Here is a 23,160-nt window from a genome sequence, read left to right as displayed (position 1 = left end):
ACTTACAAAAAAAACAAAACACAACAGAACATTATAATATATGATATTTAAGTTGGGAGCAGTTTAATTTCCACTGAGGTGAAATGAAAAATATGAACGTGATTTTCAAATCTTTTCTTATTAAATGGATGTTATTGAGTATAATAATAGTAATTAATACTTTCTGCAACTATAAGCAATGGATAATAAAAGGCCTCCTGTATGATCCACCTTTTCCCAAGCCTAGCAATGCTTTTCCATGATTTCTCCTTAAAAACAAGGCAATATTGATATCATTTTAGGAAAATCTTTATTTGTTTTGAGTCTATATAATGTTATCTTCTATTAAAAAATTCAGTCATTTATTTTGAGTATCAAAATGTTTTAAAATTATATTATGGTTTTATTTGTTAAACGATAGAGTTGTTACAAATCTATCAGGATATCTCACTTAGCATAAAGCAATACTTCAAACTTAAACTGTTGTAAAATTTCAAATAGGCTTTTCGAAGTTATAATCTGGCACAATTTGTGCCAGGGGGAAAATAAATTTTCCCAACAAAACTGACAATATTCAAGATATCTAAAATTAAGATAGTTTCTACTACCATACTTGTAGACCTTTAAATTAATGTGTAACCTATATATAGATACTGAATTATAAAACAGAAATTCACAAACGATCGTGGTACTAATTAGACGATCGGATCAAACTGTAGCCTTGAAGCTCAAGGCAATCACCTCCTCCCTCCACATACAGTCACGCAAGCACTCAATTATTAGACAAGAGAAGACAGCAACAAGCTTCAATATATCACAGATATTGTACAGGCAGCTTTATGCTAATAATATCTAGTAATGCATTCAATTCATGTGGAGCAAAAGATATAAAATATGTTATAAATTGTTTGATACGAATTCATTGCACAGTAAATATTATCACGAGTAGTTTGTAAAGAAAGCTTTATTCCGTCAAACAATAAAATGTGCATGATTGTTAATGTCATTCAACATAATGAGAAAGGCTGTGACTAAATACAGAGTTGGTGCGCCCGTGATATATTACAGACTCCGGTATATACCGGATTAACTAAATTTGAACAAATATACCTTAAATGTATATATTTTGTAACCATGGTGATTCTAACCCTAACCTTTAGTCAGTATATTATGCACATTATACACTAAATGCGTGCGGACATGCAAAAAAATGAGTATTTTTGCCGTGCGTTCCATTTGATAATAATTCCGCGCAAGCGCAGAACGGCTGCACCAACTCTGCAATGAGAAACATTCAATGAGAAATACGGAAATACGACAGCTTGAATGAGATCGGTTGTATTATATCACATTCTACATTCTGCAACCTTAAGAATTTCACATGACGTTGTTGATTTGAAAGTAATATACTCTCATTAGACTATCCACAGATTATTTCATTTCCATTATTTCATACCCGTTTAAAACCAATCTGTATCACTAATTCACATTTGATTTCTTAGATCTTTTCAAAGATTTATACAGATAGATCTCAGATTCTAATACACCAGCATTAAATATGCAAGAGCATAGACTAAGTACAGCCATCATAGCAAAGCTCCACGTGAAGCAATGAAGACCGTAACACACAGTTTGACCAGTATACGGTATACTGCTGTCATATATCCAGCCGTATACACGCTGGAAAAGCAACCCACCAAATGCATTTCCGAACATAATAGTTCCCCAGTTGCGTCCAAAATACTTCATTCCGTAAAACTCGCTTAACATTGTTGGAGTAAGGCACCAAAGTGCCCCATTAGGCATGCCAATCCCGATCAGAGATAAAACTAGGACAGACAGATGATTTGAATAGAATATGCAAATTACCATAACAATAGTCTGAAAAATGTTGAAAACGAAAAGCACTGCTATTCTGGGTACTTTATGTACTATAGCGTCAGACAAAAACCCGGCAATGAATTTTGATATAATGCCGAATACGGGATTAAGTGTTGTGAATAAAGTACTATACTGCTCCAAATCGTAGGATTTTAGATAAGCAGTTATGTTTGTCTGATATGTAAGCTGCAATCCAGCGCAAAATATGTATGACCAAAACAGAAAATGGAAGTTGTATTTTTTCAACAACTGAAATCCAGTGACATCACCTTCACGTTGTAGGTCATCGTGCTTTTGGTTTTCTTCCTTGTCATTCGTTGTCTCAGGCATACGTTGAAAACTGATCTCCTCAATTTCAAAAGGATTGTCCTTCAAAAGGATAACACCTAAAATACCTATTGTGCCAAAAGCTATGGCAGACATCAGATAGAAACCTTTCAGATTTTGGTTTTGTTCGTCCGTCACGTGGCCATTTGTGAACAAAACTCCATAGATAAGAGAGATCAATGCTGGCCCGGCGCTAAACGAACCGTCCAATAGTCCGACGACCTTCCCACGATGTTTCGGATGGAAATTGTTCATGTTGGTAGTTAAAGAGGCCATGTACAGAAAAATTGCACCGAAACCTGAAAATTATGAGTATGTTAGTTAGAATAGCAAACCGCGAATGTGTATAACACTTTCTTCAGTATATTTAGTATCTGTCAGAATTCTTGAAAGTGTGAAATGACACTTGTTTTTAAATTTTTGTCACACATTTGTTCATATGTTTTAGTATTTCAATTCTTGTTTACGGTGCATCATTTTGCGGAAATATCAAATTAAAATTGTTGATTGTGAATAGATTGGTATATACCTGCAACGAAGAAGTAGATGTATTGCAGCCAAGCGTGTTCGTGATAAAAGTCTTTACTCAGTGTTGTAGACCACAGAAGTAGGAAACCAAGTACCGACACAATAGTAGCTACTAGCGATGTTATACGTGCCCCGAACTTTTCAGAAAGAAATCCAGCAGGAAATCCCATGGCTATTCCAAAGTTTCCCATGGATGCAAACATCTCAACTGAAAACAAAGGTAATCATAATTATTATATTATGCAAAAACAAATTATCATTTTGTATTTGTATTGTATTGTATTTTGAAGTTTGTTACATCTACACATTGTAATGGCTGGTTTTAAGACTGACACAACGTGCATGATATAGAATGCATAACTACAAAGTATGTTTGGAAATGTACGCAGCTTCGACATGTACACAAGAAACTACTAACTTGACGTACTAACAGATCTGAAACTAAAACTTTGATGTGTGAATCTCTGAATCTTGCACCAAAGATGATGTGTTTGAAGTGTGTGTTATCCTAAACCACCTTTTTGAACTATGAGTTTCTTCTGAAACTACTTCAGAGGAAGCTGTGTCTGAAACTAAACTATTTCTCAAAAGTGAGCTTAAACTACTTCTGTGGAGTGTGAGTGTTTAAAACTACTACCGCAGAGGATGTGTTTTAACTTACTTCTTAGAAGTGTGAACTTAAACTGCTTCTTTGAAGTGTGACATTCAGAAACAGCTACTAGGGCGGATGCATTTGAAAGTACTTTTTTGAAATGTAAGAGTGCCAGAATCTGCTATTGCAATGGCAGAGTTATAAAGTACATTTTCGAAGTGCTAAGTGCTAGACTTAACATACTTCTTCAAAGTGTGAATATAAAACTACTTCCTCTAAGAATGAGATTCTGATACTACTGCTGTCGAATGTGAGTCTGAAACTAATTAGTACTAGAAGTTTGGACCTACTTCTTTGGAACGTAAACCAAACCTATGGCTTCGGCTGGTCAATTTTAAGTACTCTAAAAATATCTGCTCTGGAGTTTAAGTCTTAAACCAATACAGGTGCAGAGAACACTGATACTGCATCAACCATAGAGATAAAGTCATTGCCCCTCGTTCGTAGTTGACAAAGATGTTTTTTATGCGAGTAAGTCATCCGCTAAAATGTCAGGAGGGCATGTGTGGTGCTCATCCAAGTTAAAGCTGTAAAATATCCCAATGAAGTAATGTATCAAATACATGAATAAAAAGATACCACAGCGCACTTTTAAGACCAAAAGATGGTTAGGTAGTGGTGGTGGTTGTGGTGTTCTGGTACTGCTGCTGACGATGATGATGATTATGATTATCATACTATAATGATCCGGTTAATGATTAAAATTAAATAAAATATATCACAAATCGGGTATAAACGTATTAAGTATACTCACTTTCAGTCTGACTGTAATTGAATGTAGCTTTTACCGCGTTTGCGTAAGCGCCAAAAGCGTATATAGATCCTGCCATTGCCATTCCAAGGCAACCCACAACAAGGGTGGTGACTCGCATCACTTTTACATGCATGTCTGGCTTTTGTACTTGCCAATATCGTCCCGAGACCGTCTCAAATTCATGTACTTCTGGAAAAGGCTCTTTTACTGGCATGCCAATAACACATTGATATATTTCCTTTTATCAAACGGTTAAGAAATATTGAACGTTTGCAACTGTAACAATACTTAAATATAACATAAAACCTATCGGATCGTATGACATAGTCCATAGATGTGTGATTTTAATCATGTCCTATTAAAGATACGGATGAAACAAAAATTTTGCTATCGAGTATAATCTTATCTATAGATATAATTTTGTCACTTTAGCTATCATAACTATGGTATGAAAGGTAGATTTCGGTTATTTCGCTGTTACGTACAGTTGTAAAGTTATATTCGTATTTCATCACGTCTGTTTCAGATATATTCTCATTCCTTTTAGGTATCAAGTTTGTTTGTTTATCAAACATTAACACACATATCTATTAATGTTGTCTTTATAAAAGAAGGGAATGATATGAAACCTACAATAAAGGTTATTGCAAGACAACGTTAATTTTGTCTTCCCACATATTGACATCCGCTGATGTATTATCATTATCAGTTTTGATAATGAGATGGCCGTGAATAATACGGCGGTTTCAAATGTAATGAAATTTCGAAATCAATAAACCAAGACAATCCTAAAGAATGCGAAACTTTAAAAAACATATATTTTTTATCCAATTATATTTGCTGGTTATTTAAACAAGTTTTGTACTTTTGGGTACGCAGGTAGTTACGGTCCCCGTTCGATATTACTTACCTTAGCGGTTATGTGTTCAAACCTCTCTTTGCGTCGGGAGTAATCGTTTTTTGGTTGTTGTTTTTTTACATTTATAGTAGCAATCCGTTGCTTCAAAAGATAAATGTATGTATAAAAAGTATGGCGGCGGCGGATGGGTTCCCGGAGTCTTGTGCCACATTTAAGCTGTCATTTCACCTAAATTGTGTCGTTGCGACACATGATAAAGTATATGACTATTTTATCATTGTTGTACAATTACTGATATCCACGCCCCAGATTATTAGATATGGTATATAGTTTAAAAAGAGATCTGCCTGTGTATGTAATATGTAAACATTTGTTTATCTTAGACAATTTTTAGTGAATAATAAGCGAAAGCCTTGAATAAATATCAGTTATTTTTACCGTACTCGCATTGATCCAGTTTTTCAACTTCGTACATATCCAAAACAAAATACGTATTTTGAAGTTGATATGTGATATGGAATTGAATACATGTTTTTTCGTAAATGCAGGTCCAATACCTTTTTTTGGTTGTTCAAGATTTTTCAGGGAAATATATCTAGTATGGGTATGTCTAGCTGACGGGCCCCACTGACAACCCCCACCAGCCCCCATCCCAAACTCCTTCCCACCTCTTTTTTTGAGATCGCCCTTACGCCAATGATAGCGTATATTACCTTCAAAGAATAACTTTGGATGTTCACATTAGTCATATGTGAACATATTCATATGTGAATAAGCAGTACTTTTCTTATTTAAACATTTTATCGTTATTTAGTATCCCTTCTTTTACTAATAAAAATTGAAAAGTATCCATATCATTTACTGAAACCATGTAATTTTCCCGATAATTTTTTATCATACCCCACCCACTTTTATCTTATTACAAAATCTGCGCCGCCATGAGATTTTAATATTTTGATTAATGGTTAGCATATATCACAATTCATAAGAAGTACATGCCAGTTTGCAAAAGAAATTGATAGAATATGATACTACAGCAGGTAAACGTGTTTTTCGCAGCTTTACAGTGATATAAAAAGACTGTACAACGTTTGTACGTCAAAAAGTTTAAACAGCATAGAGACATATACCGCTATATCATATCATTTTTATGGTTAAAAAACACACACACTCTTCTGATCAGTCAAAACAAAGTTATGAGGCTTGTAACAAAACTTTTAGAACACCCCTTCTATATATATCTGGAGATCATTCAAACCCAAATCTTTAACAATGGTCATTGAGCTATGGAGATAAACAGCCCCGTCTGAACATTGATTTTGCATACCAGCAGTGGAGACATCTTAAAATATTCTTTTCATATCACGTTTGAATTGGCATCGATTGGATGAATTCTGTTTTATTAAATATCTGGGGAGAGATTCTTGTTTGATATTGAGAAAGAGCGACAGTGACTCCAACATGATCTATCGTAAGAAAATGGGCATTTGTCGTAGACATAAGGTAAAGATCGAATTAGAAAACATGTAGATACATAAAGATTCTATGAAATAGCTGTATAAAATCAACATGAAGTTCGGTTTATTGGAAGTTAAAGATAATAACGAACATGCAACAACACGCTATATGACAGACTGTCCTTGCCCGAACTGGTTATTCAAAATATACATATACATAACCCGTCACCGTGGCCCAGTGGTTAAGGCGTCCGCCTCGGGATCGGGAGGTCGAAGGTTCGAGCCCCATGGGGAGCGTTCGTCCGGGGAATGTTTGTCATGGGACTCGTTCCGAAAAGGCCGGTTCGTGAGCCGCGAGCTAGTTAAATGAATGGTTACCGACTTCTATCCGCCTGGCGCCTGGCATAGTGGTAGGAGTTGGGAGGTAATTGGTACGCACAATAAAGGTGTCTCATAAGCCAAATTGGCTGGCCCTTTCAATAGGGGTGACACTATAATAAACAAGACCTTTACCTTTTTATACAAGTTTAGCCTTAACGATGCGAACGGCACAGTTGTTTGTTATCACGTATGGGTTATTTCTCTAAAATCACTTTATAACAAGATGTGTTACAGTTCAGTACCGATAAATGACATCTCAATGTCACCACTAGAAAGACAAAATAACGTTTGATTGTATATGCATGCCTATTTTATCTAGTTTAAATAATTTAATAGACGATTTAACTTCATTTCTCTTATAAATGCATTGTTTAGGTAACAAACATCAACATCTCCTAAAAGTCGTAACAGACAAAAAATAAAAGTAGGTTCGTAAGACTTTTTATATTGAACGCCTTCCTTATAATAGCACAGAACATTGTCTGTAGAAAGCTTTATGACCGATTTTTCAGGACTACCCTGGGCCAGATACAAACGTTATCCATTGCTCGGAACGAATCAAACAAACTTACTTGGAACATGCACGCTTGCACAGTGGTAGATATTGTTTCACAATACACTACGGTCAAACATAAATTTCTACTTTTTTCCTTACGAAACAATCATAACTCTCGTATCCTCGGCTCATTTTTCTGCAGACAAAACCATTTCTATCAAGACTGAAATCAGGCTATAGAATGAGTGATCAGTTTGAAACAACTTAGCTGTAAAAAGTGTGGGATCACTGAACTAAATGCGAGTTAAAATGTTCAATATCTTGTGATGTGGAAGAAGAGGTACAATACAGTCAAACCTGTGTTAAAGACCACCTCTGAACAGAGACCACCTGGCTGTAAAGACCACAAGTTTTGTTTCCCATTTTTACATTTACAGTGTATTTTAACCTGTGAAGAAAGACCACCTCCCAATAAGGACCACAGTTTGGCTCTCACTAGGGTGGTCTTTATAGACAGGTTTGACTGTACAGGAAATAGAGACTAACCCCTCCAAGTTAAATGAAAATGTGACATGCTGGTGAAGTTACGCCCCGGACAGTATCTGACGGATATACGGACGGATGCACGTAACCATACACTAATCTTCCAGCGTGGCAAAATTTTGTGAGATTGTCGGGCTCGACAATTAGCACTGTAAAAAGCAGAAATTTTTGCGAAGGTTCAAATTTTGATATATTTGCGAGGCCTTACATGTCGTGAAAATTAATCTTTGCGTAAATATTCTGCACCATTAGTATAATTCAAATGCAAGTAGGATAATATTTTTACAATTTCGCGAATATAAAACCTCGCGAACATACTAAAAATTTCAAATATGCGAAAATTTTGATCCAGTGAAAATATTTGCTTGTACATTATCTATTTATTACACTATTTTTTTATAATTTTTTTCCTTATTATGTATACATATCGTTGTAACCGCTCAACCAACAAAACATATTAAACCGTGATTCTCCTTTATGATTTTGTGAGGCAAAGGTTTCATAACATGTTATTCAGTGAATTATCAAAAAATTGAAATATATTTGGCATTTTCACTTAGAAAAAAAATAATTTCAAATATATTTTTCACTATTAAGAAACTAAAAGATCGGCACATTTAGTTAAAACATTAAATAGAATGAAAATTTGTTTCATTTACATATAAAATCAAATTATCTGCCACTCATGAACATCATATCTTAGATTGAAAATATTTGTATCATGAAGGATATTTCAATCTTACACTAATATGAACAGATATCATCTATGTATTTTTAAAAATAAAAATCCTAATAATTGGGTAACATCAAGTTCGAATCACAAAAAATTCGAAACTCGATCCGAAAGAATCTGTTTCCTATAAAATCTATTTTTGTTTTCGTTATCTGAAGTGAATACAATAACTGAGTAATTATGGGTTATTGATCAAAATAATCAATAAAATGAAAATTAGTTATTGCAGAATCCTTATATGGATATATTCAGATAAACTAAACATTATTGCTTTATTTATGTTCCATGTTCGTACAAACTTTGAATGTTTCTTTACTTGCAACGTCAGACCACTCTATAATTATTCTAGGTTGTATTGGCGTAACTGATTTGTCTATATCCTATATTTTTATGTTAGTGGGAACATGTTACTGTTTCTCTTACATATAACGTAGGTAAATATGACGGGATGTATCCTGTATTAAAATCAATCAAGTTTCTGCTGACAAAAAATGAAGAAATAAAACCTGTTATTTAGCTGTCCAGAAATATCAACAGTTTATGTGATCTGGTAGATAAATCTTGAATTGTATATAGTTTTGTGCTTCCTATATAAACTCTGTGTATATTCGATGGAGGAATTTCTTAGTTTATACATGAGTACATTATTTATGTTTGGATCTGGCTAAATTCTGAAAAAAAAACTTTATCAGCAGTTCAATATGCTAGTAAAGAAACAGTACTCGAGGTGTAGATTGAGCCAAATTGAAGTTAAATCAGCAACAACAAAGCAACAATAGCTTGAGTCGGCAGTTTTGATATTTAAGAAATTCCATGGTGATATGTTTATGATAACTGAATAATACATTTTCTGTTATACTTTTGATGTTTTGCCAACTACAAATGCCGTTGTTTTGATGAATGTGTAAAGTTTTTACTCCAATACTACCTACTTATACTTGCATGTAAACATTAGAAAAAAAATAAATTACTAAAACAGCACATCACAAGACAGCGAGAAACATTCATTCTTGATCAAAGAGGAAAGATTCACAAATATCGACAATCAGGTGGTTGCTAAAGATCTTATTAAAAGTTACGGCGGGTCGATAAACCAATTTGTAATTTAAATCCTCTCTTCACATGCGTACTTGAGAAAAGAAATATAATACCACATGCAAATGATTCCTTTGATACTGTTACGGAAAATTCAAACGCTTAAAGAGATACTGAAGAATTTCGCACCTGACTTCACAGAAGGGCGGAAATATAAATAATTCCCAGCTATTTGTCCTCAATCGGAAATAAGTTCAGAAGGTATTGCGGATGACATTTGCAATTTAATCAATGTTGATGGAAACGAGGCGAATGAGGCATAGAAGAGACCATTGTAGAACATGCGAGTTGAAAATTATCTTTGAAAGACCGGAATATCGTAGCGGAATGCAAGCGGAAATCGATAGTGCGGACAGATAACCTAAATGCCGTGGCATTTATCAACCTCGAAAGTGAGGGAGAAAATAAATAATGTATTAATACCAATGGTTTGGATTTATATATGCTTTGGTATATCATTGCTTTAATACACTCGGGAATTGGCAGTGTGTAGATCTCTCATATTCTTGACAAGGATATTGGTTTTTTCACCATTACACTTGCATCGTTTTACTAAAAGCGATGTTTCATATTGGAATAAAAGTAACACAATTGAAGAAATCTGGAACTGTAATATAAGATTTACTGTGTATACATTTACTCATGAGAAATCTGAGAGGTGATGTTGGAATATTACCAGATTTTATGGAATGTAAGTATTTATTGTTTTGTTATGCGAGTTATTACTACAATATGCGCTATATATTGTGAATGACTACATGTAAAGATACGCCTAATTCTGTGAATGACTGCTTATAAAGATACGCTTAATTCCGTGAATGATTACATATAAAGATACGCTAAATTCCGTGAATGATTACATATAAAGATACGCTTATTAATTCTGTAAATGATGCGCTTCGAAATGTGAATGATTGCAAGTAATAGTCTTGTCCATCTCATACATGAACTATGCTACGTACCTAGGGTGTATTAAGAAATACAAATTAAGCCCTTTGAAAGTCTTGCGCTGTGCTAATCTAAATACGTGTGCAAGAACCTGCAAGAACATGTTGACAAATGTATATGAGGGATTTATGAATTACAATAAAATTACTGCTATTCAGAAAAAAGTCTTTTACTATTACGCGACATGAATACTACACATTTCATTTTCCAAACTAAACACACAGATTGCAAGCGTGCTGGTATTGGAATTGAAACTAATGCTATCACAGCGAAGTGATAGAGCTATTTCCAAAATTGAAATATCAGCCAATTTATTTCAAATTATCTGAGTTTATGGGATCATTAGGATGCTGCAAATAACCCAGATTGATCGAAAACTCGATTAAAACACGATTGAACAATATACAGAAATGTCTTTTTTTTCCATTACAACGTTGAGTTCGACGTTCGGTCGATATATCTGAACTGCAACGTACACACGTGTAACACGACGTGCTCACGCATACGGTTATTAATTTTGGATCGTGGGAACGCGAACTTATAAACGCAAAAATGTATTAAACATATCATTTGAAGCCTACCGACAGTTTGTCGGTCAGGTGAGGTCGTTCAATGATGGAAGAACAGCAAAATAGAATCATCTTTTTTTTTTTCATATATCAGTGTATCATTTTTATCTTTCTTTCCTTAAATTATCCAGTACCCATTTTTCACTAAAATATTTTATCTTAAGACATTTACTTCAAATGTAGAGATTCTTCATTAGATATATTCTCCTACCTAAATAAGATTGTTAGATAAAAGAAATACACGCACAATCAAATGAGCCGTGCCATGGGAAAACCAACATAGTGGCTTTGCGACCAGCATGGATCCAGACCAGCCTGCGCATCCGCGCAGTCTGGTCAGGATCCATGCTGTTCGCTAACAGTTTTTCCAATTCCAATAGGCTTTAAAAGCGAACAGCATGGAGCCTGACCAGACTGCGCGGATGCGCAGGCTGGTCTGGATCCATGCTGGTCGCACACCCACTATGTTGGTTTTGTCGTGGCACGGCTAAAATGTCAGTTATTTTTTTGAAAAACTTCCAGATGTTTAGTGGCAGTATATAGTTATCTTGTGTCTAACTATGTATTTATACTAAGTTAGTACTCTGTTAAAACTTTGTCTAGTGATTGTTTCAAGTTTTCAATTATGAAATTTGGGTCAAATATACCTTTATACAGTGAAATCCGCTATACTGTTTAATACATAATGTACTCTGACACCGTGCATACTGTCGGCATATTGCATTGCCCTTATATAAATTGGTGTTGAACGCAATATTGTTATAACTTAATATGAGATGAACTGTGACAGTGTTTCGTTTATCCGTCGATATACCTAGTGATATATTTATAACAAAACGTGAAATACAATATGATTAAACTACGAAGCTTACAACAGTTTGGGAAGAAACAAGCAACTATAATCTCACTTCAATAGATTATAAGTGATTGCCTGCAAAGCATGCCAATTTTAACGCTGGTTCTTGCAATGTAGCCAGTCACCATGTGCAAACAGAACTCGCCAGACTGAAAACTGGATTAAAATTGCATTATATAAGATAAAACTCAAAGAGGACCAAGTTTTGTAAAAGCAGAAGAAACAAATACTTGAATATCTCCCTTAAATAGATAAAGACTAGATAGTATACCCTGAAATAACAGTTTTTGCAATTTGCCTTTACCATAGCATATTATGATGCAGAATGGACGGAAAGATGTAATCCGATTTACCCTCGAATGTGAAGAACAGGAAGAAAATCTTAGTTTGCGATTTATAGTACAGTGCACGTAATGCATCCGCAAAAAAACATCTTGTATTGTCGGCATAGGTAGGATAATATATACAAATCTTTCACCGGCTGTTATCAATATTCAACATACGTTGGGGAATCAGGAGAGCTCACAAGGAAGGATTTGAATTACATAACACGTGATCGTACCTACAACGATACATTGTCACATGACTTGAGTGTGCTGTAGTTGGAACGTATGCGCTTAAAAGGGACTGTAACACTCTTACATAACAGAGTTTGGAGCTCTGATAGAATAAAGGAAGTTTAACCCGATTAACCCAAAAACCAAAAAAAAAAAAAAAAAAAAAAAAAAAATGTAGCAGTATCATTTTATACAAAATTTAATATAGTAGTATCATTTTATACATAGAACGTGGCGTCTCTACTTCCGTCTAACAGCGCGTCAGTATAAAAGCAGTACTGAATTATTTTTGGCGTCTCTTAGATAGCTCCCTTTTGATATTCAGCGGAGCTATTTACAGAATGTACTACCTTCCTAAGCCATTTTTAATATATCTGATTCCTGAAAGCAATCCCAAACTGGCAAATTCTGCTAGTACTGTTCCTGTTGATGGTGCGTTTTTGTTTGACTTTGACTCTGCAGAGAAATAATTCTTTTCCTAAAAAGTACGGCAGATCGATTGCACGTATTTCTGTTTCATTACCAAAATGGAAACAGCTCCAATCCCTTTGCTGTATATTGTAGCAATCGTTGCACATGCAATTATATATCTTTAGGATGCGTTCAAATCTATAAGATCATTTGGAAGCATGGAAGTTAGCCATGCAAAACAATACTTAGATTCAATGGGACAGTTTGAGGGTGGTAATGACATAGGAAGCACCCCTAACCCCCACTTACAGTTGCTTACCCGAAACTCTGGTGTTAACAGCATTGAATTTACTCCATGTTCCGACAGGACAAGAAATAAAAACAATGAAACAAAGTACAGACACCACGGTTAACCAAATCTTTCAGATAGCTCTTTTTAAACATAGAATGCATCAAAGCTGAATAATAGTGGACTCATTTTAACGAGTCTGTTGATAATATAATGAAATGTTTAATAACACTCAGACGTCTCTGGTGATTTAGTAATTATTCTCACCGAAACAAATGTCCGCTTCGTTTAATCAAAGTTAGACTGATTTTCAAACATTTCTTCTCAGATAGTGCTGATGCTATATTAGCAACAGAAAATTCTTGTTCATCATAAGAAAGCTTACCCAAAACCACTTTCTAAAAACGACCTTGAATAATCATTTAGTCTGACATACAGTTGCAAAAAAAGAAAATTGTTTACGCCGTAAAGTGTTAATAACTATAGCAGATATACATATAACGTGGCTTATAAATAGTTCATTGCTAAGTATTGCACAAACTGTACTAACTATTTATCTGATGAGCATTACCTTTATGAATTCGCTTTGTTTCTTTGTAAAAAATAGTTTTGTTTTTTCAAAATGTTTGGCCATTGTTCAGAACTCAGTGGTTTGGTATATATCATTCAAGCATTTGACATCAAATCTCTAGCTGTTTTTCTTGTTTACAGGTGTATTTAAACAACATCTATACTTGAGCCGCGCCATGAGAAAACCAACATAGTGCATTTGCGACCAGCATGGATCCAGACCAGCCTCCGCATCCGCGCAGTCTGGTCAGGATTTTCAAATTAATATATATGCCACATTATCTTCTAATATAATATATGGTGTAAAATCGCCGACATAAAAATGCGAACAACTTTTCCGTCCTCATATATTTTAGTGAATTCCTCTGTCTGTGAAGAAATGAAGAATAAATGAGCCGCACCATGAGAAAACCAACATAGTGCGTTTGCGACCAGCATGGATCCAGACCAGCCTGCGCATCCGCGCAGTCTGGTCAGGATCCATGCTGTTCGCTTTCAAAGCCTATTGCAATTAGAGAAACCGTTAGCGAACAGCATGGATCCTGACCAGACTGCGCGGATGCGCAGGCTGGACTGGATCCATGCTGGTCGCAAGCGCACTATGCTGGTTTTCTCCGCGCAGTCTTGTCAGGATCCATGCTGGTCGCAAGCGCACTATGCTGGTTTTCTCATGGTGCGGCTCAAATTTCAGCTTTGTTGTTGATTATTTACAACGGATTCAGATTTTCATGGTGTACAAATGCCTATGTAAAAGACTCAGGTTTTCACCTTGGAAATTTCTTTTGCCTAACAACAAATGATCCTTTATAGCTTTATTAAAACCATTAAGTAGAAGAATAGTTTCTCTGTTAAACAGATGTGAAGCAGAAGTTCCTTATCTATCTTTTAACTTTAAATGTGATTAAAATCTTCCTAGAATATATTTTATACACTTTATTTCAATATTTTATATTTCAAACATGTTATCAATTATACCTTTGGATAGAAGCCAATAAGAATTCATATGAAAAATATATAAAATTGATATGATTTTTTTTTCAGGCTTAATCTTTTTGAGATTCTGCTACATTAACATTAACCCCTCGGCATAAATCTCAGTAAAATGTTCATAGCTGAGCATTTGCTAGCGATTAAACTAGATTTAAAAGATAAAAAGATGTTAGAGTCCGCCCATCTGAAATCTCTTGGAAGCAGGGAATTTTATAAAAAAAAATCTGGTTTTGGATTTGCTTGAAAAATATATTCTGACTACAAGATCAAATAAAAAAGTTTCTGGCACCAGGTCAAAAGTTCAACAAAAAAATCATTTCCATTACTCTGAAAGCCAGATCTTTGCTTTTTAAGTGCCTTTAGATTTAATATTTAATAGCTCCATTATAGGTTTAGTAGATTTATATCTTTCTTTGTTACCAGAAAAGAAGAAAATTTCTACCGACGTTTAAATATTAAACACTGTTAAAGAAGAAGAAATAAAGCTGCATTTTGTACTTTTGATGGTTATTCTATTCGAGTATATATGAACAAAATTTCATACCTTGGTGTGAAAGGAGAGAGGTGGTGGCACCATTCTTTTTTGTATTGATAACTTAAAGAAATACTGAGAATTCCTTGTTCAGAACCTTACTAAAATTCAGCGTTTGGATTTTGAAATATTCAAAACCATCTAAGGTACCTCTTACCTCTTCCTAAAATGGTTTCACATCGTTTCAAACCCTAATAAAATCCCTATTCATTTCTGTTTTCAAGGGGTAATTCGGCGATATATAACTCGAAGCTGCAGTAACTGACAACCATATTCTTCAGAATTCAGGATGTGGCATTCCCAAACTTCAAAATTTTCCATTAGAGGACCCCACTAACCTCCTCCCCCACTCTCCTACAGAAAGGTAACAACAATTTCTAAAAGTCCTCGTACTTAACGAAAGCTTAACTTTTAAAAATGCTCTCAAACGAAAAGACAAAAACGTAAGACAAAAATGTAATAAACGATATTTATAAATAATTAACATTTATCGGTTATAATATAGTCTTTAGTAAAAACGCACGACACTTGTGAAACTTCAGTTTAATTGACAGAGATGTCAGTTTCTTAAAACTCGCCAGGAGCAGGATATAGCATTTGACGTATCAAATATTTCTTGGGGAGGACTCCTGTACCCAGATATTGAAAAGAGGTTACCTTTCTCATAGACTCCCCTTACCCTGACGCCCAACTTTGAAAACGTTATTTCACCTACATCCATAATATATACTATCTAACTGAGGGGTGCAACCAAAGTACTCACCCATCCGGTTAAAACGAAGAGCATAATATTTAACAGAGCAAAATGTTCGGACAGCAATCATTTCAGAAGGATTTTCTACTAGCATAGTAGTATTAGAATTTTATGATAAGCCGAAGTGCATGCGAGACCAGACGACAGTCCGGCTGTCGAATGATATATATCTCGTAGTTATAGAAGATAAGTTGCTTCTCATCAGGCTATTTGTATCTTGCATTAGGGCTAGATAGTTATGATGTTTTTAAATAAAACCAGTTATCATTAAACAATATATAAAGAACTTTATCAAACATTCGTCAGCTAAGTCATATAGTTGTGTATAGAGTAGTCATTAGAGTATGACTTTTTCAGGGATCGTTTACCATCTGAGAAATTCTATCTCAAAATGCATGTCAGAATGCACAAAAGCTGATCTAGAATTCTAACATTTTCCTTGTGAGTATGCCCGAGAACCCCGTTATGTTGTCCCTGAAAATCCATTTCTGGCTTTCTGTCTCATTTTAGATATCGATCATATAATTTGTATATATACGCAATAATGACACTTGAAACATTTTCCTTATTGTATATGACAGTAGTCAAAACTAGGAGTTTTGTTCGGAATAAACTAAATAAACTGCTTCTTATTTGAAAATTTAATCAAAGAAGTGTAAGGCAAAAAGAACTGCGTTTTGAGAGTTCATACACTTAAGCCAGCTGCTCAATACAGAATGTAAATGTTTATCGCGCTTATTTATCTTTGAATAAAAATACGTGTATGTTTTATGTTAACTCTGAAAAAATCTGATCTTCAAATACGTACCAAACAAAAACTCGGAGCTCCACGATTTATTGCACGGATTTTGTATTACTACGCTTTCCTACGCTTTCTTACGCTCTCAGTACGTTTTGTTACTAACTGCAGCGTTTTATTACGAAGCCATCACGATTCTGGTCGAGATCTGCCACGATTTTCATCACGTTCTCTGAAGTTCTCTTACGATATCCACGAATTGCTATCACGTTTTGACACGTTCCGTTTTAGATCCCTCACGTTATCACGTTTTGTTAAGCTCTCCTCCGATTTATGGCCACGATTTGATCAAGAGTGTCACGTTTTCAGCACGACTGATGTATAAATAGGAGGCATGGGTCATCCTCACATTCTCTGCAGAGATTCCAAAGAGGAACGAGCTATGCATCAAAGAGCTGAACAATATGCTGAATTTGCAATTTTCGTGTATGCCTATAACAGTTACTCGTCGGCAGCAGCAACAAGGGACGGAACAGGGCAGGATAGAAGGGAGAGGAAGGAGAAGACGAAATAGAAAGCCTAAGACCTGCTGGGTGAGACCATAGTTAAGTGGAAACCGAAGGCACCAACTGGGACATTACCCTCAACTTTTCAACACAGAACTAAGGCGTGAAGATGTTGGCTCCAACGTCAACTATGTAAGGATGCCTCAAGATCTAGTGGAACTTAGAATCGTGTTTCCAAGTTCACCAAGATCCCCATACGATGGAGCATCAAGATCTGATGCGCTACGTTAAGGTCTGTTAAGCTGCATTACGCTCTACAACAATTTCCACGTTCTGCCACGCTCTCTTAAGATCTAAGATAAATCGGGATAATCGTGGCAAAATTTTTGACTGTCAAAAACTTTGTCACGCTCCTTACGATTATCACGATTCCATCAAGTTCCTTCAAGATCACCACGATTCGATCCCACGAGCCCCCACGCTCACCACGCTTCTCTCAAATCGTGGACATCGTGGACATCGTGGCTAAGTGTAAACGCAGCATTAGCTTCTTGCCATGGTAAACCCATTTCTGGATGTGATGGTCACCTTCCAAGTTTTCAAATTGTGACTAGTAAAAGTGTTTAATACTGAACCCTTTAATTAAAAGCCGATGAATTCTGAAGACAAAATTATTAAAACCAATGAATTTTTAATACTGAACCTTTTTCAAGTTAAACGTTATATTCACATACATATATATTCAATACACGAAAATACATGTTAAAGCAATACAAAATCAGTTTAGGCCACCTTTTGATAATGTGGATGCCATGTAAAATATATATTGCATCGGGCGCTAGATTCGTATATAGTTCTCGACATATATTGCACAGTTTGTTTAAGAAATAATATACCCAAAACAGTTATTTCTCAATAAATAAAATCATTGTTTGGAGTTCATATGCGAAAGGAATTATATTACAAGGGAGCAGCCCGAATGATGAAATGATAATCATATGAACGGCAAACAATGCATGATTTTATTCAAGAGCATATCACTGTTTGTGGTATTGACGCTATGACGTAATAATTGTGATGTACAAACAATGATTTAGAACCACTTAAAACAAATAACACACAATTCTGTAGTTCATACTGTTACAAATACTTCACCGATTTCCATGACTACAGCAGTTTAATTTGTTCACGTACCTTTGAAAGTGCCGATAGCTAATACCTTTCAGGTTCTGTTGCATTGTACTCTGCTGTATGCATATTACTTAACAAACGCGGCAATTGTTTTCAGCATCAATAGTAAATGCTTGTTGTGGTTTATTTTCCAGAATTGCAAGACTGTTCTAACATTGAGGAAATTCGATATAGTCTCGAGATTATACGTGCTCCAAGTATTTTTAAGGCTGTCAAAACAATGGAATAATAAGGGCAGGTAAGATATAAAGTTTAGGGATTACACTTTTCTTTGATGTATACATTAGAGACAATGAGGTTATGGTGTGTTTGAAAAGTAAAGAAGTGACTTGAAAATCTTTTTATAATGCTTCTTTCCATAGATTGTGCCACCTTAGATTGTAGTAAAATTGTACACTTAATTGTGACAGGGTTGTCGAACAACAAACAGTTTTCAGTATATGTTATGTCTGTGTCATTTAATTTGACATAATTGTAGACCACATCTGAACTACAATACATCTGTCCTCATTTGAATTAACACATGTAAGTCCACATTTGAATTGATACAAGGTATTCCACATTTGAACTGACATATTTTAGCCTATATTTAAATGGCACATGTTAAATGGTATAGGTTAATTACACCCATGTAAATGAAAGAAAAATATGTAATAAAGCAGAATGTGTAAGTTTAACGAACTTTTCTTATCAGTAAAAATATCTTTGGATATTTTTCAGATTCTTTTCTCAATTATGCGAAGATGTTACAGCTTATATTAAGTATGGTGCCGTCATTATTTGCAATACTGCTGCTGATAACGAAACTATGCACATACGTGGAAAGCGTCAATGCTGAGGATCCTCTTAATCCACCGTATATAATTGAGACGCATATAAACGGTGCATTAACCACAGAAAACAACATAAAACTGGAGTCTTTAGACAACCAGCATGTTTATGACACTCCTCCTGTTAACATGCTTGACATCTATTGGCTCAACAGCTCCGTTCACTCCATCTCAATCAGATGGGGTCTCAATTCTAATTATAACCTAACAGGATTTGTGAGAGATTCGGTGGTAGAATATTTTCCTAAAGGTGGGCGTTTTAAATCACACCCATTATCTAGTGACGTCAGGGAGTATACGTTTGAAAATTTAGAGGCGGGGACAGTTTATACGGTATGTGTTTACTTGTCGGAGATATACGGAGATGGGAACCTTAGCACTATAGTTCATTCAAAGTGTGTAAAGATTAATACAATTAATTACATTCGGAGAGACAGTATTGTAATAATGATAATTACATTAGGATATTATGCATTTATGGGACTAATAGGATATACACAGTGGAAACGTCGGCTATGGAGAATAAGAAAACACAACAAAAACAGGTATAGTGAACATATGGACAGTGACAATCAAAATGTCTGTGTAATGAGGTGGCGCGAATTAGCTGAAAAAGAACGCCTTATGTCTAAACCAGGAGGTTCTATAGAATGTGATGACACCTAGGTGCCGTCTACAATAATAATAAAAAAAAGATTCTAGTCTACTCGGTGAAACAAATATAATACTCGTTCGCTTTATCATACACAGCGAGCTTCCGAGATCTCTCTAATAGTATTCAGTTGTTGTCAAATGTTAAGGTCTACTTTGTTTTTGTTTTATTGTACATTTGTGGTTTAAATTCATTGGCATTTTCAGTAAATAATTGTGAAATTCTGGAACATTATTAAACAACAGATTTTTGTAATTCATGAATGCACTCCACGGGCCCTCAAAATGGCATGTCCCATTTTCAGTCACTAGTTTAATATGAACTTGCCCTATGACCTATTGACTCTCACACAATAGTGGTTACCTACTGATCTCAGGCAATATCCTAAGTGTATGGGTTGTAGTTCAAAGCGTTCTTTGGTAATTGAACAAACACAATTTTCAGTCTTAATGTCATTGTGACCTAGATCTTTGCTCTACAGACCCCAAACCGTTTTCAGTCTCAATATCACTTTGGCCTTGACCTTTGACCTACTGACTCCAAAACAACAGGGATTATCTACCCACAGAAATAAATCTTTAAAATCTGAAGACTTTAGGCCAATGCATTCTTCACTTATTCAGGCACACTGTTTCAATCTCAAGGTCATTGTGACCTTGCCTTTTGTCCTACTAAACCTAAAACAAATGGAAGCATCCACTGACACATCAAACTTAAAGTTTGACGACTGTAGGCCAAAGCATTTTTCAGTGTTCGATCGAAAACGAATCTTCAGTTCAAGGTCATTATGACCTTGACCTTTGATCTACTAACAAACTAAACAAAAGGGGTCATCTATATGTCAAAGACAGTCAACTTATGAAGTTTGACGACCGTTGGCCAAAAGGTTTTTCGGTTATCGACAGGAAACCGGTCTTGAGCTTAAGGTCAAGAGGCCTTTGCCTTTGAGTAACCGAACTCAAAATTAATAGGTGCCATTCGCTAGATACGGTAAACCTATCTACTAAGTTTGAGGTTCCTGCACAGAAACGTTCTTTTAGAATAGATTGGAAATTGTGGCGACAGACGGACATTTAAGAAAAGCAGAATGAACACACGAATAATGTTTTTAAATTGATTAGCTCAAGTCAGAGTTAGTGACAACTAGGAAAAGGATAAACTGTCCGAAATGATTTAAAAAATGCTATAATCCAAGAAACTATGTACTTAAAGTCTGTTTGCATTGGTACAAATGGCATCTCTCTAGTGAAACGCTTTTATTTCTTTACCCTCGGGACAGAATACACCTACAACAGCGTAAACTTGCTCTTAGTTTAAACGGTGCTATATATTCTTCATCGGATCAGAAAAAGAAACTGAAAATGAAGTTTTCTCAATGTAGTGTTAAAAATGCTCATTTTATAGCTGAAGTTAAAAGTGATGGAAAATACTGTCAATTTTATATGAATTCTGCTAAGTAAAGGTGTTATTTCCAGTAACACAGAATACATATACAGACACATTCTGTCTGTGATGTTAATATATGTTTTTCTGGTGGTAATAATGTCTCTGTTGTTTATTTATGTCTTTCATGTGGTAAACAAGTGAGCCGATAATGATTTTGTCTAAAATGTGGTAGCCATATTTCTATTATGAATATAAAATGTTTTCTCATATACTTCTTATGGGTTTAAATATTTGAATAACGCAGTATAAAAATATAATTGAATCTATTGATTTTATTACCTCCCATTGTGGCCCTGACTGCATACATAAGTTCATCTAGTGTTTTTGTAACCATTCAGTTATGCATATTTTCTATTTAGACTTATGCTTTGTCTGTTTTTAACATAAAACAAAAAGCTTTACAGGATTTGTAAGAAAAACGACCCTGTTTGAAAATGTTCACTAAATATCTAAGTTATCTGAATACATGTTATATATCAAATGAAACTGTAAAACATATATAATATCTTAGATTTATTACATGTTACATGTTAAACATGTTTAAAAGGTATAGATCTATACAAATTTATATCGCATATTATAGGACACTGGTGTAATGTGCTTCATGTTATCATTTTAAAAATGCTTGTTATATCGTATGATATATTTTCATATTTGGAATGAAATATTTTATTTTTGTTAAATTATACAGGGAGTTCAATAGGCTGCGGAGCTCCATTGATGTATTCAATATAGATATGTCTCCATACTATATCATGTCTCCACACTATATATTATGTTATGTTCATTAATTTCTGAAACTGTTGATTTAAATATGAAATGTTGTTCTAGTATTATTACTCAGTCTGATTAAACATTACAAAATTCTACAAATTCTTTTGATACTTCTAATGCATTAAATTCAGGCATGATATATTTCGTGGTTTCTCCCGTCAAATTAAGACAGTTTCTGACCGTTCCAAGACGGTGTCCCTATTTTCAACAGGTTGTTTTGTCTGTCTTGTATTGTGTCTTGCGTTTGTTTGATTGTTTGTTGTAAGCGTTTTCCTCCGCCCCACTCCCCCTTTTGCCCTCTCCTTTCCCTTGCATTTACGCTACTTTTTGCATCCCCTCCCCCTTTACTTTTAGTAAGTTTTCGTGGCTACTCTTTGTTTTGGCAGCCGAATCCGAAGACGGTACTTGATTGTATTTTCCTACTTGTGTGGGTGCGTTTGTAAGCTTGTGAGTCTATAACGGTGCCCTACTGTTTTCTTATGTGTTGCTTGTTCGTTTTTCTGTTATTCAGTTGATCGTCGTTGTGTGTTTATCTTTGGTACATGAGTGTCTGCGCTATTGTGGTTTACGTTGTAGTGCGACTGTTTTTAAAGAACATGGCATTCCCATGTATATTCGTCCTTGTTCAACTTTCCCCTTCGGATTCCTCCCCCACCCCCGACCCCATTTCGCCCCTTACCAATTCCTTCCCCTTTATCAATATTTAGCTTATATTAATATGTACTTGTTGGATGTTTGAAGCAACCCGTCTGAAATATTTTTCCATTACAGCTTCTTTTTGTTGTGGGCCTACTATGTAAATGCGTGGCTCTGGGGCTGTGTTTTTGGTGCTCTGTGCTTCCGAGAAATCTACCCTTACCT

General features: G+C 35.1%; 1 protein-coding gene and 1 long non-coding RNA gene across 2 annotated transcripts; one reads left to right on the top strand and one right to left on the bottom strand.

Moving 5' to 3' along the window:
• Nucleotides 1–272: 272 nt before the first annotated feature.
• LOC123527366 (uncharacterized) lies at nucleotides 273–4,674 on the bottom strand. The gene is made up of 3 exons (XM_045306749.2): nucleotides 4,122–4,674; nucleotides 2,717–2,923; nucleotides 273–2,486 (listed from the first exon to the last, which is right to left on the bottom strand). Exons 1-3 carry the CDS (start codon nucleotides 4,333–4,335, stop codon nucleotides 1,459–1,461), a joined length of 1,449 nt encoding a protein of 482 aa, XP_045162684.2. The 5' UTR covers nucleotides 4,336–4,674; the 3' UTR covers nucleotides 273–1,458.
• A 4,931-nt stretch (nucleotides 4,675–9,605) lies between these two features.
• LOC123527365 (uncharacterized) lies at nucleotides 9,606–22,392 on the top strand. The gene is made up of 3 exons (XR_006681719.2): nucleotides 9,606–10,376; nucleotides 18,732–18,835; nucleotides 19,318–22,392. It is a non-coding gene; the product is annotated as an uncharacterized LOC123527365 (long non-coding RNA).
• Nucleotides 22,393–23,160: the final 768 nt, after the last annotated feature.

Source organism: Mercenaria mercenaria, chromosome 14 (assembly GCF_021730395.1).
Source record: "Mercenaria mercenaria strain notata chromosome 14, MADL_Memer_1, whole genome shotgun sequence".
NCBI lineage: Eukaryota > Metazoa > Mollusca > Bivalvia > Venerida > Veneridae > Mercenaria > Mercenaria mercenaria.
The sequence above is the reverse complement of the archived record's forward strand: the minus strand, read 5'-3'. Positions and strand labels throughout refer to the sequence as shown.

Coding starts and splice junctions, on each gene's coding strand:
- LOC123527366 (XM_045306749.2), bottom strand. CDS start 4,335: ATGCCAGTAAAAGAGCCTTTTCCAGAAGTACATGAATTTGAGACGGTC. Junction 2,924..4,121: donor CAATTACAGTCAGACTGAAA/GTGAGTATACTT, acceptor CTTTGTTTTCAG/TTGAGATGTTTGCATCCATG. Junction 2,487..2,716: donor CATCTACTTCTTCGTTGCAG/GTATATACCAAT, acceptor CATAATTTTCAG/GTTTCGGTGCAATTTTTCTG.